The 15,670-nt window shown below is 43.0% G+C and overlaps 1 protein-coding gene across 4 annotated transcripts in view; it reads left to right on the top strand.

The window, feature by feature from the left end:
• The window catches only part of LOC111863176 (atypical protein kinase C), a 464,860-nt gene that overhangs the window by 301,278 nt on the left and 147,912 nt on the right, over positions 1 to 15,670 (top strand). For all 4 annotated transcript variants that reach the window (XM_023849234.2, XM_033750950.1, XM_023849235.2 and 1 more), the window contains 2 exons: positions 7,576 to 7,626; positions 15,310 to 15,395. In XM_023849234.2, coding sequence (XP_023705002.1) covers positions 7,576 to 7,626; positions 15,310 to 15,395 — 137 coding nt within the window. The remainder of the gene's footprint in view (positions 1 to 7,575; positions 7,627 to 15,309; positions 15,396 to 15,670) is intronic.

Here is a 15,670-nt window from a genome sequence, read left to right as displayed (position 1 = left end):
CTTAACTAATTAAGCACTACACCGTGAAGGCGTATGGGAGAGTAGATATATAGATAGACATTTTCTTGACCTCGGCGCTAGCTGGAGGTGAGTGGTCAACTTCACGCCCCGACTGCTTTAGCCCCAGGGAATGAGCCCCCGATACCCATTGGATAGGAGTTTTGTGGACCCCAGACCCGGTCTGGACGACGTGGGGAAGAAAAAATTCTTGACCCTACCGGGACTCCAACTCCGACATCTCACGTCCAACCCGTAGCCAGTCGCTATACTGACTGCGCTATCCCGGCTCCCTCCGAATGGTAGTGTAAACAAGGAAATGCTGTGGCGTATTTTCACAGATGAAATTGTTTAAACACATTTAATAAATGCAATACACAGTTTATACAGTAATTACAAATTTCACATCATGTACTCAACAGGACAGATTTAAAAACTTATCAGTATCGGTAAATGAGTGAGACAACAATATGGTTACCCCGAATATTTTAACAAGTACGTCAACCAAATAACGAAACGGACACCAAAAACATGGAACTCAATTGCTATGTAATAAAGTAATGTAAATAGGAACTTATTGTATTTGGATCATTAAATAATAATAATAGAATCTGAAGATGAGCTACGGTTTCAGAACATCATCTGAACAAGCCTGCATGTACGTGGATATGGTGTGAGAATTTGCACATCAACACTAAAGTGATGGAAATGTGCAGACGCGGTATTCAGAGAGTGGAAATATACACGGATGAAAGCGTAATAGAACAAATAACTGATTTTATTTACATGGGGGAAATTTCTAATCTGGATGAAGATACTGATACGGAGTTACAAAGATATTGTCACGAATTTATGGCTCCGTGACTAATAATAGTGAGTTTTGGATTGAACGATTTGATTTATTTACACCTTTTACAATTTATTTTAATCACAATCAATTGCCCTGACAGGGGTAAAAGTTTTCTCTACTCAACAGCATCCAGACTGGCTCTGGAGTCCATCCAACCTCCTACACAATGGGTAGCGGGGGTAGAACGACCGGAGCGTGAAGCTGACAACCCACCTCCATCTAGTGCCTAGGTCAAATTGGTCGAGCTATACCTCCACTGCCCCCCAAATATCTTCATGGCAGTGCCTAATTAATTAAGCACAAGGACAACAGTAACCCTTGCCTTAAGACCGCGCCATAGCTCAAGCGGTTAATCGCTGGCTTTCCACCGCGGCGGCCCGGGTTCGATCCCGGGGTCTGGTCAAGTGGGATTTGTGGTGGACAAAGTGGCGCTGGGGCAGGTTTTCTCCGAGTACTGCCAATCTTCATTTCCACCAATAGCTCCACAATCACCCTCACCTATCATCTGGGGCTGGTACAATAGTCCAGAAGTGGCCTCAGTACAAGGGACTTAGGCCTAGCGCACACATGCAATTTTTAGTTCGCCGACAGTTGGCCGATAGTTGGCCAATAGTTGTGCACGAGCGTGAAGGCCCAACGACTGTTGAGGGACGTGCGCACACCTACAGTTTCGAGTTGTCCACAAGTGTAAGCCAATGAGCACTCGGTCAGTCGCAGCGTGGGTGTGTACGGTACAGCAGTAGTCTGTGCATTGTTGTTAAGATTCAGGAAAAAGGGAAGCGGGGATATTGGGTTCACCCCATTTGTAGCGAACGTCTGTTAAAAGGAAAATTTTACACATTGTACCATGAACTGAGACAGTACCCATCAAAATTTTTCAGTTATTGCAGGATGAGTGTTGATAGTTTTCATGAATTGTTGCTTCTGCTGAAACCTCATTTCCTGTACAAGAATACAAGAAGGAGATTGGAGTTTAATATTTCTAGAATTATTATTGCAAACACAGAAAAAGTAAAAAGGTAAAGTAACAGGCCGTGGAGGCCCATAGGGTTGTGAGACGTCGAGGTTCCCACATTTTCTAGACCAGTGCTGTCCAACGTTTTTATGTATTCGGGCACAATTCACTGATGCCTATGGAGGTGCGGGCGCCACCACACACTACTACTACTAGTACTTCTACTACTACTACTACTACTACTAATAATAATAATAATAATAATAATTTTCGAAAATATTTAACAGTACTCAGACGTTCAAAAATGTCCCTTGTCTTAGTTAGTTAGTTAGTTAGTTATTTAGAGAGGGTGGGTTTCCCCATGCACCGCGACCAGTTTGATCTATTGTGCTTCCCTCTATGATATTCTATCAGTCTCTATACCCTACCGATAAATTGTGCGTACCATCAGTCCCGCCGAGCAAGCGAGTTCGGCCACTTGCTTAGCGGTATCTATAATGCTTCCCCCATCTATCAGAGGCCTTAGAGACTATTGTTGGGCGGGAAACGTCCTGGAATTTGGCTCAGTGATCCCCTTTGGGGATATGAGGTCCTTTTACGTGCCGTAAAGTTACGACACGGGACACACAGCTTAAAGTCCCTCCCGGAGGACTTGTTCCCTGAATTGTCTCTTGTCTTACAATTTGAATTAATATTAAAAATCGGCTCAATTATATGTGGTTACGGAGGGCACCAGAAAAATATACCACGGGCGCCGCGTTGGACAGGGCTGTTCTAGACAATCGGCTCATAGATGGCGGTAAGGTTGTCAGCCTTACGCGCCGGCCACCCTTTACCGCCAACAACATTCGAAGAATATTCCTGGTACTTATTTCTGTTAGAGGCTGAGTCGACAACAGGGCCATAGTGAGGCTGGAAGTATTGGGTGAATTGAAAAAATCCAATAACCTCATCGGGATTCGATCCCGCGACCTTCCGGCTTGTAGCATAGTGCCTCAACCAACTACGATACCGCATGCAGCGTCAAATCGTGCCCGATTTCAAGTTTCATGTGTGCGCACTCGCATAACAGCTCATGTACACCGGCGTTATCACCAACAGTTGGGTCGGCGGGCAGTTGAGGCAGAACCCAACTGCTCACCGACTGTTGGAACAGCTATCGTTATGTGTGCGCACTCCCATTAAACGCAGTGGTTCTCGGCGACGTGCCCAACTATCGGCAAACTAAAAATTGCATGTGTGCGCTAGGTCTTAGTCGCACCCCACTAGCAATAAAAAAACCCTTGCGTTACCATAACTGTGTCGTTGCTTTTGATTGTCATCCGCGTGCATGCCCAGTCCTTAGTGTCCATTATTCCCAACTGCAGTTTCCTTCAAGAACGTAACCTGGCCGACAGAGTAGTATTGTCTTCGTTGGTTGACGGGTTCAGAGTTTATCGGTATGGTTTTATGGTACTGTCTGCTCTCAGAGAACGGCTCAGAATACAAGTTTTCTCTCTCTCTCTCTGAGTGTAATGGTTATACTGCCATGACTCTGTCAATTGAAATTGGATAATTTCATTTCTTAATGGTTGTATCACCATGATTTGATCAATTGGAATTAGGTAGCGTATTTCCTCGAGACCAAATTCAGTGATTGTATGACCGTGACTCGGTCAGCTGGAATTAGGTAGCGTATTTCCTCGAGACCAAATTCAGTGATTGTATGACCGTGACACGGTCAACTGGAATTGTGTAGCGTATTTCCTCGAAACCAAATTCAGTGATTGTATGACCGTGACTCGGTCAGCTGGAATTAGGTAGTGCATTTCCTCGAGACCAAATTCAGTGATTGTATGACAGTGACTTGGTTAACTGGAATAATGTAAGGAATTACCCCCAATAGAGAGGCATTGGGTTTATCTCCATAGCTGTTGGTTCTTGAGTTATACGACGTTTTCTCCGCTACTGTTTCATAACGATCTTGTCTCCGCCATCTTTCCTGTGAAATAATGTGTGTATAATCCAAGGCCTGCAGCGGGAGATACGATTTTTCAGGTGTGATAATGCTGCTTCTCCGCTCTAATGAGGCCAAGGCCTGGTCAGGGTTGACAAAAGGTTGGGTATTTCAGTCCGGGACGCGTTCTGAAGAGGGAGAACGGGCGATCAATGCTTCTGTACTGGGGTGGGGCAGCTAGAATACACATCAGGTGGTTGCTCCGCTCCAAAAGAATTGCGCATCGGTTGTTCCGTTGCTATCCGCGTAGAACCAATGGATCTGAAACTTTTATCTCGCCATGAACCTATTTCTTTTAAAATTGAAATGAGATCCACAGTCACAAACACCGATTTCCCAGATAAGTTTTCTTCTGGCTTGTGACATCCGGCATAACGCAGTCAGGAACGTTACTGGGTATGGCTTAGATGATTGGAGTTTGATTCCCGGCTGGGGCAGAGATTTTTCTTCTCTGCCACTTTCAGACTGGCGCTTGGGCCCATACAGCCTGCTGTCCAGTGGTAGTACCCTGTATAGAGCGGAGGAAGAGTGAACCTAGTCACGCCTTGAGTAGGAATGCGTGAAGCTTTACTTCCACTCCCCATGGCCTGTTGCAAATCAACATAACACTGCTCTCTCTCCTCTCGTGTGAGAGAGTGAATAAATAACGTAAATTTTTATGAAAGGTGTGCATAAGAATGTGTGTAAATCGAGTCTCCATTCAGAAGTGGATATGCATTTTGTTGTTGTCGTCGTGTGAAAAGGAAATAGATAAACGCCAGAAGTTTGAAAGCAGTAAAATGCGAGGTGCTATTGTAGTTTTCAAACACGTCTCCACGTCACTTCATAAGGAAATTCGTTGAGGTGGAATAACATGCATACGCAGACGTGAACCTGTGTAGGTGTAGACTCCATGTAAAATCATTCCCACCTTCACACAGGAAGAATTGAAGCAATCTTATTGGTGGAGCAAACACATCTGCACCAGACGCTGCTGTTTTGTTTTCTTTTGACTGAACTACGTTCCCCGACCAACTGGTTATGATTCTTCGCTTATTTAACGACGTTATTTCAAATCCATAGGATTTATACCGTATATTAAGAAGAGAAACAAAAATTGCGAGTAGATAAGGTTTTGAAAGGCCTACTTTAAGGTACTTCTATGCATTCACTTGGAGGGAGTGAGGAAAGACAGAAAACATACCAAAAAGCTAGTAAATCTCCTGAGATTCGAAGCTTCCCGAATACAATTTTCAAGGCGGTTGTTAGAGTTTCCTTAACAGTCATGATCTTTTTAGGTCATGCGGTAACGTAGTTGGTTGAGGCACTGTGCTGCAAGCCGGTAGGTCACGGGTTCGACTCGCGATGAGGTCATTGGATTTTTCAATTGGCCTAATCCTTCCAGCCACACTGTGGCCCAGGGGTCGACTCAGTCTCTAACAGAAAGGCTGTGGCTATCTTGTGGGTCCACAGAACTCTGGAATATTGACCATCTGAGCAACTAATAGCATTTCAAGAAAGATCCTGCTGTGTTGAATTAATTAGTTTAGGTAATGTCGATGGTAGTGGCCGCGAGGTCTAAGGCATGAACTTTCTGTGTGTGTGTTGTCCTGTGTAGGTAGCGGCCTTGCGACGGGCTGATCCCCCAATCCAAGGGGTCCTGCCGACTTTGTATAGGTTAACTGCCAAGGTCCAACAAAGGGCTGTAGAACCATACACAGATAGTTAGGAAGTAAGTTGGATTTTCGAATATCCTCCTTTGGTGAGTTTATAGGGCACTTTGTCGGAAAGCAACCGCACAACCTGCTACGCAGTTCCAGAATTTGTGACACGTTCGCAGACACAGTACAAGATAATATTCAGGACAATAACGTTGTGTCTAAAGTAGGACTATTCGAATCGCAAATGCCTTCGGAACTTTTTATGTAATTTTACTTTATTATCCTGACCTCATCATCAAAACAAGGTAAAAACCGCCAGGAATAATTACTTAATTTTGTTGTATAATTATTTATAAGTGTTATGACTCATTTATATTGATCTATGTACGTATTTAAATTTTTAAGTAATTAATTTAATTCTAGCACTCTATCTATGTGTCTCTCTCTGTCTGTCTGTCTATGGCTATGTAGTCCTCTTATTAGACCTTGGTCGCTTTTTCAGTTTCTTAATCCTCCACACAGTCGGTAGGACTCCTTGGACGGGGGATCAGCCCGTTGCAAGGCTGCTGCCCACACACAGAACAACACAAACAGAATAAACGCACACAGACATCGACGCCTTGAGAGGAATACGAACCCACGATCCCAGCGTTAAAGATAGGGAAGAGAGTTCATGCCTCAGACCGCGCGGCCACTGTGACCGGCTATCGTGGCACTCGAGGGTCCACAAATATACGTTTGTAATTGAAATAATACCGTTAAAGATTATTAAAAACAGCCCTGTAGTTTTCGGTAGATCTGTTAAGAACTTCTACATTTCTAGAAGATTCTTGTACGAAGTAATACAGTATGCCCTTTTTGTTTCTGTGAGCACCACTCATGTGGAAAGCTTGAACGGTCTTCCCATCAATTGTGCCGGCCCCGTAACGTGTTAGTTCGTTCACGGCAGCGCTGTCTAGAAAACGTCCCACTTGTTTGACAGGCATGATCTGAAGGCTGGCTTGATTTCTTGCTACGTCGGTTGCCTGGCATGTGTTTCTTTCCCTTCTCCCCTTCCATGTACACATCAGATTCTTACACAAGATACAACTTAGATAAATTATTTGGCCATCATCAACTTTTGTTTTCTTCTCTGTTTTCATTTACCGCAAAAAGGAAATATTAATGACGCCGGCTGAGGTGCCTGTGATTTTCGTATATTTAGACGCTGGCTTCTCTCTTAGTAGACCCGGCTTCAGTCCTCAGTGACTTCATATGGGATGACACTGAAACAGATTTTCTCCGAATTTCTTCGGCTTTCCCCTGCTAATCATAGTTCTACCATTGCTCCATACTTATCTCTCACCGCCGCCTGAGTGTACAATTGTCCTGATGCACATTATCGTACCTTCTGTCTTGGGCTCTCCTGTCAGATGCCGGAATAATAAGAGTACTTCATGTTAGGCCACGGCCGCCGCCTTGCAGATCCTTTTTAAAATTATTATTTACTGATCAACCCATCATTCGATGCTAACCAAGTAACAGACGAAATATAGTCCTTCTGCAGAAGTTAGCAGTTGCTCAACTAGTCAGAAAGTTCCCAACATTTTGTGGAACCAAAGATTCATTACCATATTCACAAGAGTCCGCCAGTGGTCTTTATCTTAAGCCAGATGAATCCACTCCATACTTTCCCATCCTGTTTCTTTAAGATCAGTTTTAATGTTATCCTTACATTTACGCATAATCCTTCGAAGTTGTCTGTTTGCTTCAGGTTTTCCTACCAAAAGTTTCCATGAATTTCGCTTCTTTAGCGCGCGTTCTACATATCGAACCAATCTCATCCATGATTTTATGATCCTGATAATAGTGCTTGACGAGGAGTTCTAGGCTCATGGACCTGTAATCTGTAATAGTGAGAACGTCTTAAATAAACCAAAAATTAAAAGAATTAAATTACCGGATCTGTATTCATGATTATCCTGCTGTTCCATTCATCTGCTTTAATACTATATTTGAAACATTTTCGTCAAGCAGAGATTTAGAAATGATGTGAGTTCGTAAACAGTGGGTCGCGTCATTCCCCAGAGTGTGACTACTGCCCACATAGTGCTGAGTGGTATTGAATTATATGTGCGTTCTTTCTTGTTTGTTCCAGTATTCCCCAATGTGCCGACAGCGCCGGGGATGCCTTGCCAAGGAGAGGACAGTAAGTAGATCAGCCCGCGATATCGGGTGTTCAGATAAATTCTTGACGAGAAGTTTTGGCGAGTAACGGGTTCTGTCACATTGTTGGGCCGTTCTTTAGTGGAAAACGATCTGTAGGTCCGTGGTCATACTTCATGCATCACATTACAGACAGGAAACAACATGTAGTGCGAGAAATGTTAAGAAAACTTTGCTGTGTTTGAGAGAACTGCTCCTGTATAAGCCTTTATTGCAGCCCGCTTCTCCCGTTCAGTGTGAGGCAGTCTCATTTGTATTGGCCACCCACAAGTAGTGACTTCTCACACCGTGAAGACGTGTGGGGGAGTGGATATATAGATCCACGTATTCTTGACTTCGGCACTAGTTGGAGGTGAGTGGGCAGCTTCACGACCCGCCCGCTTTACCCACGGCACCAATTGGATAGGAGGCTGGGTGGGCCCAGAACCGATCTGGACGACGTGGAGAGGAGAAAATCTTGCTACTACCCGGACTCGAACTGTGACCCCTCGGCCGTCCGGCCCATAGCCAGTCGCTATACCGACTGAGCTATCCTTACCAAGCTAATGAAAGGTTGATTCATCGTTGAAAGAAAGGTCCAGGCTGATGATGGCACTGCGAACCCGTTTCTGCCGAGCTGGTCTCGGTTTGGATTTTGTTTGCAGCTTGAAACGACAGTGAAGTTTGTTGTGTATGGTTGTCTCGGGAATTTCTAGTTTTCTGCTGATACGACAGATGGATTTCCCCGTCAGAGCTGAAAAAGCTCACGAAATGTCTGTGTAGCATATGAGGTTCTCGCAGCGGTGGTCACGAAGAGTATTATCTTCTGGGATATAATGCCGTGTAGTCCCGACGTTTCCTAGCAACGTGTCGCCTCCATCTTCAGGATCGAAGAGTAAACCAAGTAAGAAACCGGGTGACAGGTGACAAGCAGAGCTATGCTTGACTCTCCTTTCCGTCTTTATTCGCGCTGGTTTCTTGCTTGTCTTGTTCTTCGACCCTAAAGATGGAGGCGAAATGTTACTCCGAAACGACCGTTGATTTTCAACTGACTACATGGCGTTATATCCCGGAAGCTAACACTCCTCACGACCTGCTGCCTGTGTTTGTGCTGACGCCCTTCCTATGCAAGACATTGCCTGTTACGACCGGCACCTGCAGGTACTTAGCTGTTCGTATTCCGGCAGTAACAACTTTGTACCGCGCTCGCAGACTCCGTCTCCCAGTTGTCTGAACACGCACTGAGACTTCTACTGTTGCAAACCCACTTTGCGTTTCCGCGTAGTTTGTTCAGCGGCGTCAGTGCCACGAGTAGCTGTTCCGAACTATGAAACTCAACGGTTCTTTCAAACGTAGGAAACTATTCTTAATATCTCTGTCATATTGTGTTTTATGTATGTTTGTAATGTGATGAATAATTATGGTCATCCTATATTTCTTGGAAAGCTTTTGTTAAACAGATTTTCCACCTGATCTAACTGTTTAAATTGCATTTATTTGAGTCTTATACAATTTTGAGCATAAAATGGACCTTTCTGGAGAGTTTTAAGGGTTTGCGGCGAAGAGGAATAGCTCACTCAGTTTTAATGAACTTTTAGGTGACAGTAGACGGAATACCAATAAAGTGATTAACTAACCATTGACCGATAACTTCATTTATAGAAACCTTCTTGAAAATTTTACACTTATTCGCCTGATCATGGAATGTTTCTGTTTCACAAAACCCTGATGGCTCATCATCATTGGACCTTATCGTAATATCCCACTCCGGTATATATCGCGCTGACAGAAATATTTGTCTTCTCTCGTATCCTGTATAATTCTCCCTAGTCTTCTGGGCGACTTCTCCAGCGCATCGGTTGTGCGGTTCAGTATGCTTCTCATCAGGACTTTGATCATAACAAGAATGTCATTTTCTGATATTGGATTTAAGGTTCTACTATACCGTGTTGTTTGATAAGCGGTTAACAGTACATTGGAGGGCACTGCTGCCTTTAAGTTCAGGGTAGAAGTGAGCCATGCTGAGGAGGAAGCGGTGTATAGGAGAGGAAGGTCACGGAGGCAGGGAGAGTGCCAAGTTTGAGCTAGGGATGGGGAAGTGGAAGCGCCGCCCCAATTAGGCAAGGTTTTGTTATGTAACTCCATTGTAGAGAGTGTACCTGGATCGACCGTAATTTTGTTAGTAAAGAAATTCCTTGCTCTCACACTGTCCGACTGTGCATCGTCTTCATTAAGCCCCTAATTTCACTCTATCTTGATCAAGTTAATTCAGTTTCATATCTTCGCAACCTGTTTCTCTGTGTTAACGGCGTGTAGAGCCGTTACTATGCGACGACCGCTAGGCAGGCGGATATTTCAGAGCCGTTTCTGGGCAACAGTTCGGTGAACACATTCCCGTTGCTAGGCAGCACATTCTTAATAATGTAATAGTTGAACTACAACAATGGAAGACATTATTTAGAAAATAACAAAACTGGACTCAAGGAACCTTGGAATGCTTTTGAAGAGACTGTGGTGAATGAGTACCGAACATGACAAGTGGCCCGGCTCCCGAACTGCTTGATGATAATGGAGGTGGTGGTGGTGGTGGTAGACGAAGAAAACAAATTATGAATCTCCTGTTTTGTATTTATGTAAATCCCCGCTTTACGTCTTGTCTCTTAGACGTATTTTAAGAATTTATTATTAAACAATAGAGTTACTGAATGAAAAGGAAGTGTTTCTGGTGCAAACTGGTACAGACTGTTTGAAGTTTTTTTTCATTTGTTTTGGATTGGATCTGAAGCTTATTAAAATTTAATTGTGTCTTCCACTGGCTCGACGAATACAAATTATTCTATATAAAAACAGAAAAGGAATGTATTGGCTTCTTCCATTTTGTCAGATTCAATTACCTTTTATATATTTCTCGTCTGGAGTGTTAATTTGCCATAATCCATTCATTGAAAGAATTTACATGAAAATGGACTAAGGTCCCCCAATGTTAGCGATAATACAGGGTTATTAAAAAAGAATTAACCGATTTCATGACGCATTGCTTCAGTTCTCAAGCATCGTCATGGAATGAGTCAGTGACCATTTGAAAGAGGAGTTATCTAAATTGTGAATGGCTGCCACAGGGGCGCTGAAGTCGCGTCGTTCTTCCGGCAACGTTCAGTTGTTCGTTTACCCTCGGAATGGCGAGTCCGCACCAAAAGGCGTTCTGCGTTCTCGAGTTCGCGAAAACAAATTCGGTTGTCACGGTGCAGCGTGCTTTTCGAAGGCGATTCGGCATTAATCCGCCCTGTCCTAAGAACATTCGACGGTGGTTTCGACAGTTTCAAGAGAGTGGGTGTCTGTGTAAAGGAAAACGTCCAGGACGACCACGAGTCTCGGAGGAACAAGTGGCGAGAATCCGTGCTGCGTTTGAGAGGAGCCCGCGGAAGTCAACAAATCGAGCTAGCCGTGAGCTTGCGATCCCTCAATCCACTGTCTGGCGTGTGCTAACAGTACGTCTACATTTGAAACCATACAGACTGCAGCTCGTTCAGGCACTTACCAATGACGACAAAAGGAAGCGGATGGAATTTTGCGATTCGATGCTGGAGATGATGGAAGACGAAACCTTCATTTCACGTTTAATTTTTAGTGATGAAGCGACTTTTCACTTGAGCGGCACAGTCAATCGTCACAATGTGCGTATTTGGGGAACAGAGCACCCACATGAAACAGTTGAGCACGAAAGAGATTCCCCTAAGGTGAACGTCTTCTGTGCTGTGTCTCAGGACAAGGTTTATGGTCCCTTTTTCTTTGAAGGAAACACCGTTACAGGACAAACCTATCTCGATATGCTCCAAAACTGGCTCTTCACTTCACTGCAAGCAGATTCGCATGACTTCATTTTTCAACAAGATGGAGCACCGCCCCATTGGCACCTGATGGTCCGAGCTTTTTTAAATGAAAAAGTGCCCCAGCGATGGATTGGTCGGAAGGGGGCCCAAGACCTTGCTCTTTGTGCTTGGCCTGCGAGATCCCCAGACCTCACCGTGTGTGATTTCTTCTTGTGGGGATATGTAAAAGATCACGTTTATGTTCCACCGCTACCCACTAACCTCGATGAGCTTAAACATCAAATAACAGCAGCGATTAACTCAGTGCATCGTGATATGCTGATACGCGCCTGGGAGGAATTCTCTTATCGCATTGATGTTGCCCGTGCTGCAGATGGTGGCCACATTGAACACTTGTAAGACAGGAAATAAAAGTTGATTATGAGTAGAATACTTGCGACTTGGCTGGAGTTTTGTATTACTTTCCTTTAATAAAATATTGCGTAATAAAATCGGTTCATTCTTTTTGAATAACCCTGTATAATTTTTCTATATCTGTTGTTTAATAAACCTGTATGAATTGGAGGGATGTTATATCCAGCCCAGCTCTTTGTTGGCCCAAGAGAATACTTAAGTATGAGTATATTATATTTGAGAGTCATTAAAGTAAAGGACCATGTTGTTATTCAGATAATCAGACCCAAACTTTTCAGCACAAAGAACCAGGTTCAGTACCAGCCCATGCAGAATATTTATTTGACAAGAGTGGCACTGGGGTCACTGGGGTCACTGGGTTAGGTAGACTGGATTCAATTGGCTCAGAGTAGGAACCAATGGAGGAGCTTTTATTAACGCGTTAATGAACCTGTGGGATCTATAAAATGCTGGGAATTTCTTGACTGACTGAGCAACTGTTATCTTGCTGAGAATTACTGCATTCCATGGAGCTAGTTTGGTTGGTTAGTTGGTCATTTGGACTCTCATTGTTCCATCAGAGGTCTGTAGTCTTTCTTTAGTGACTCTGAGGTGCGCAATAAGTGTGACCAACCAACACATCCACAGCCTTAGTCTTCAGTTTAGACCTCATCTCTGACCTGACATTTAACTGTGTTCGGAATAAAGACAAAAACCGCGCATAATTGTTCACTTAAGCCCTTCAGAAAAAATTGTTTTTCATAATGACTTAAATTAAACCAAAATCAGAATGCCTTGACATGGTTTATTGCAATTTTACAGTCCAGAATTCAAATCAAGCCAGTTTGATAGTTTGGATGTCATTGCTGATTTATTGGCAGATATGACAAACATAACAGATGTTTTTTAAATTGTATTTTAAACACATCTAAATGTGTAGACTATATGAATGGAAAGAAATATTTTGCTAATTTTTCAAGCTTTCATATCAAGGCTGACACAGGACAGTAATGTATTGAGACGTCGTAATCATCATTGGCTCAACAGTCCTCTGTGGACCCTGGCTTTCTTTAGAAGCTTCAGCCAGTCTTCTCTATTCATAGCCACATTCCTCGAATTCTTCACTCTAAAGCCCCTGATATCCTGCATCACACCATCCTTCCATCTCAGTTTGGGCCTGCCAATTTCCCTAATCCCTTCAGGTCTGGTATCAAACACCTTCATGACTGTACTACGATTTGCCATGCATATAGTATGTCCAGCCCAGCTTAATCTACCTATATTTATATATTTAGGAATATTTGGCTCATTAAATAGCCTATACAATTCATGGTTATATCTGTTTCTCCGTGATGTATTCAGACATACCTTAGCAGAAACAATCAGGAAACCCCTGAAGTAGCAGATTACAAGGCCGTGACAACTTAATTTTTACACCTTACACGGAAAGGTCTGTAAGAGAATTTAATTTCGCTCCTTAGCAGTCAGTATAAGCCCTTTTGTACATGAAACTCAAATCAAGCTATATAAGATTTTAATAATGCTTCATGTTGTATGACAAATGCAAAGAATGTTCCAGAGGTGGTGAGGAAAATGTGGGAAAAATGTTCTTCCAGTTCATGACAGTTATGAAGTTGCACTGCCACGAAGTACAGTTATGATGACACTCCATGGTTACAACATTTCAAGTAATATAGAATGGCATTTTACTAATCAGCACTTCTCAGAAAGGTGAAGGAAATTCTAACATAATATCAGTACCAAGGAGAAAATGTTCATGTTTTCTCATAACTCCTTAGAGCACTTACATTTGTTGTCCCGCATAATTATGCATAACAAGTGACAAACAAATGGCAAACCTCCCCAGTGATTAAAAGTGCAAGGAAGACCATTTGCATTGTCACTTTATCCCCCCCCCCTCATTCTGTTAGACTTCTTTCTCTGGAGTTGTGTAAAGGCAACACTGGATGGTATCCAAGTTCAGGCCCTTATTAACCTAATTAATGCATCCAGAAAGCTGCTAAGAACATCTTCCACGCCTTCAGATGCCATTCAACATTTGTCTGCCTCAAGCCTATGTGAAAGCTAAAGGCAATTGTTTTGTACAAATGTTGTAAGAGGTCTAAGGAATTATTAGAAAATATTAATATTTGTTTCCATTATTAGTAAGGGACACACAGTAACGTAGTTGGTTGAGCTGGATAAGGTCCTGGGTTCAGTTTGTGTGAAGGTCATTGCATTTTTCAATTGACCTAATCCTTCCAGCCGCTTTTTGTCCCTGGGTTCGACTCAGCCTCTAGCAGAAATTAGTACCAGGAATATTCCTGTGGGTAAAGGATGACCAGCACCAAAGACTGACACCCTCACCACCTACTATGAGCCATTTTTCTAGAAAATGTGAGTCTTGATGTCTCACAACCCTGTAGGCCTCCACATCCTGTTGCAGGGATAGATTTACTATTATTCCTTTGACTTCTCAACTGTTGGTTCATTCTGGTAATATTTGCTTGACCCTTGGGAGAAGTTCTGAAGAGGAAACATTGCACATTGTTTCAGGTGTTATAATTAAGGAGTTTACCATCAGTATATTCACAGTTTTGTAATGGCTTAAATCAGTACTGGTTACGTATATTGGGTATGGGTTGTAACACCATATAGTTCAGAGAGTCCAACATTTCAAAGGAATCACTTCCATGTTCAGGGTCAAAGGATAGCACTGGAGGTGGAGGCACTGTGTTCCTCTGAAACCTCAGGCTGTCTCCAAACTGCATGGCTACTACCGTACACTACATAGTCACCACCATGAGGACCTCAGATACGACAATATTGGTTATGAATTTTGAAATGTTTGTTTACATTTCCTGCTCATACAGCTCCAGTAGGTTTTGACGTCTTTTCTATATAATAAAACTTGTAATTTTTTATTTTTGTTGCTATTTATGTCTACAAACAATATAATGTCTTTAGAGCTGATTAGGTTTGTGAACAGTGAATTTATAACTCCATGGAGTGCAGTGTTTGTACTAATATTTGATATGATGACCTACTGGGAATGCAAGGACCCAGTTGTTAAATATATGGAGCTCTATTTACCCATCCTTGTTATGTTCGGATTTGGGGGGTTTGTTCTTACATCAGATACTTCCGTTACCAAGCAAATTCACTGAAGTAGTAAAACTTTGTACCTGTACTCGGGAGGTATGTAATTCAAATCCCAGCGGAGACCGTGACTGTCCTGACAGGGGTCTCTCATGGTGTCTGTCACCCCCACACAGCAGATACCAGGAATAGCGCTTTTAATTTGGCCATGGCCGTTTCCTTCCCCATTCTTCCCAGTTAATGTTTCCGCCAACATCCTACCGTAAGTGCTATAAAGACTGAGCTACTAACAATCTCATTATATAAACATAAATAAATAAAATTTCTACTTTCTTTATAGGCTTTTTTCATGTTGTGTGTTGCAGGGAGTATCTACAGGCGGGGGGCGAGACGATGGAGGAAGCTGTACCGTGTGAATGGACACATCTTCCAAGCCAAGCGGTTCAACCGAGTAAGTTCTGATTTCATTTTGCTGGTGTATAGACTTTCCGAGATCGTAAAAAGGAAAACACTGAGTGGCTGAGAAACAGATAAACTAATTGATCCCATAGAGCGTGTCCTCTCTCAACTTACAAAGAAATTCCTTGCATTTTATGAAACCCGAAGCGTCATGACTGTGTTCACAAGAACTCACCTAGACTTGATCATCCTGCTATTATTTGATGAAGAGTACAAATTATTGAGCATACAGGTTTCTTCACGGGGGACACGGTAGCATAGTTGGTT

This window comes from Cryptotermes secundus, unplaced genomic scaffold, assembly GCF_002891405.2.
Source record: "Cryptotermes secundus unplaced genomic scaffold, Csec_1.0 scaffold339, whole genome shotgun sequence".
In the NCBI taxonomy this organism is placed as follows: Eukaryota; Metazoa; Arthropoda; class Insecta; order Blattodea; family Kalotermitidae; genus Cryptotermes; species Cryptotermes secundus.
This window is presented reverse-complemented; position numbering and strand designations above follow the sequence as displayed.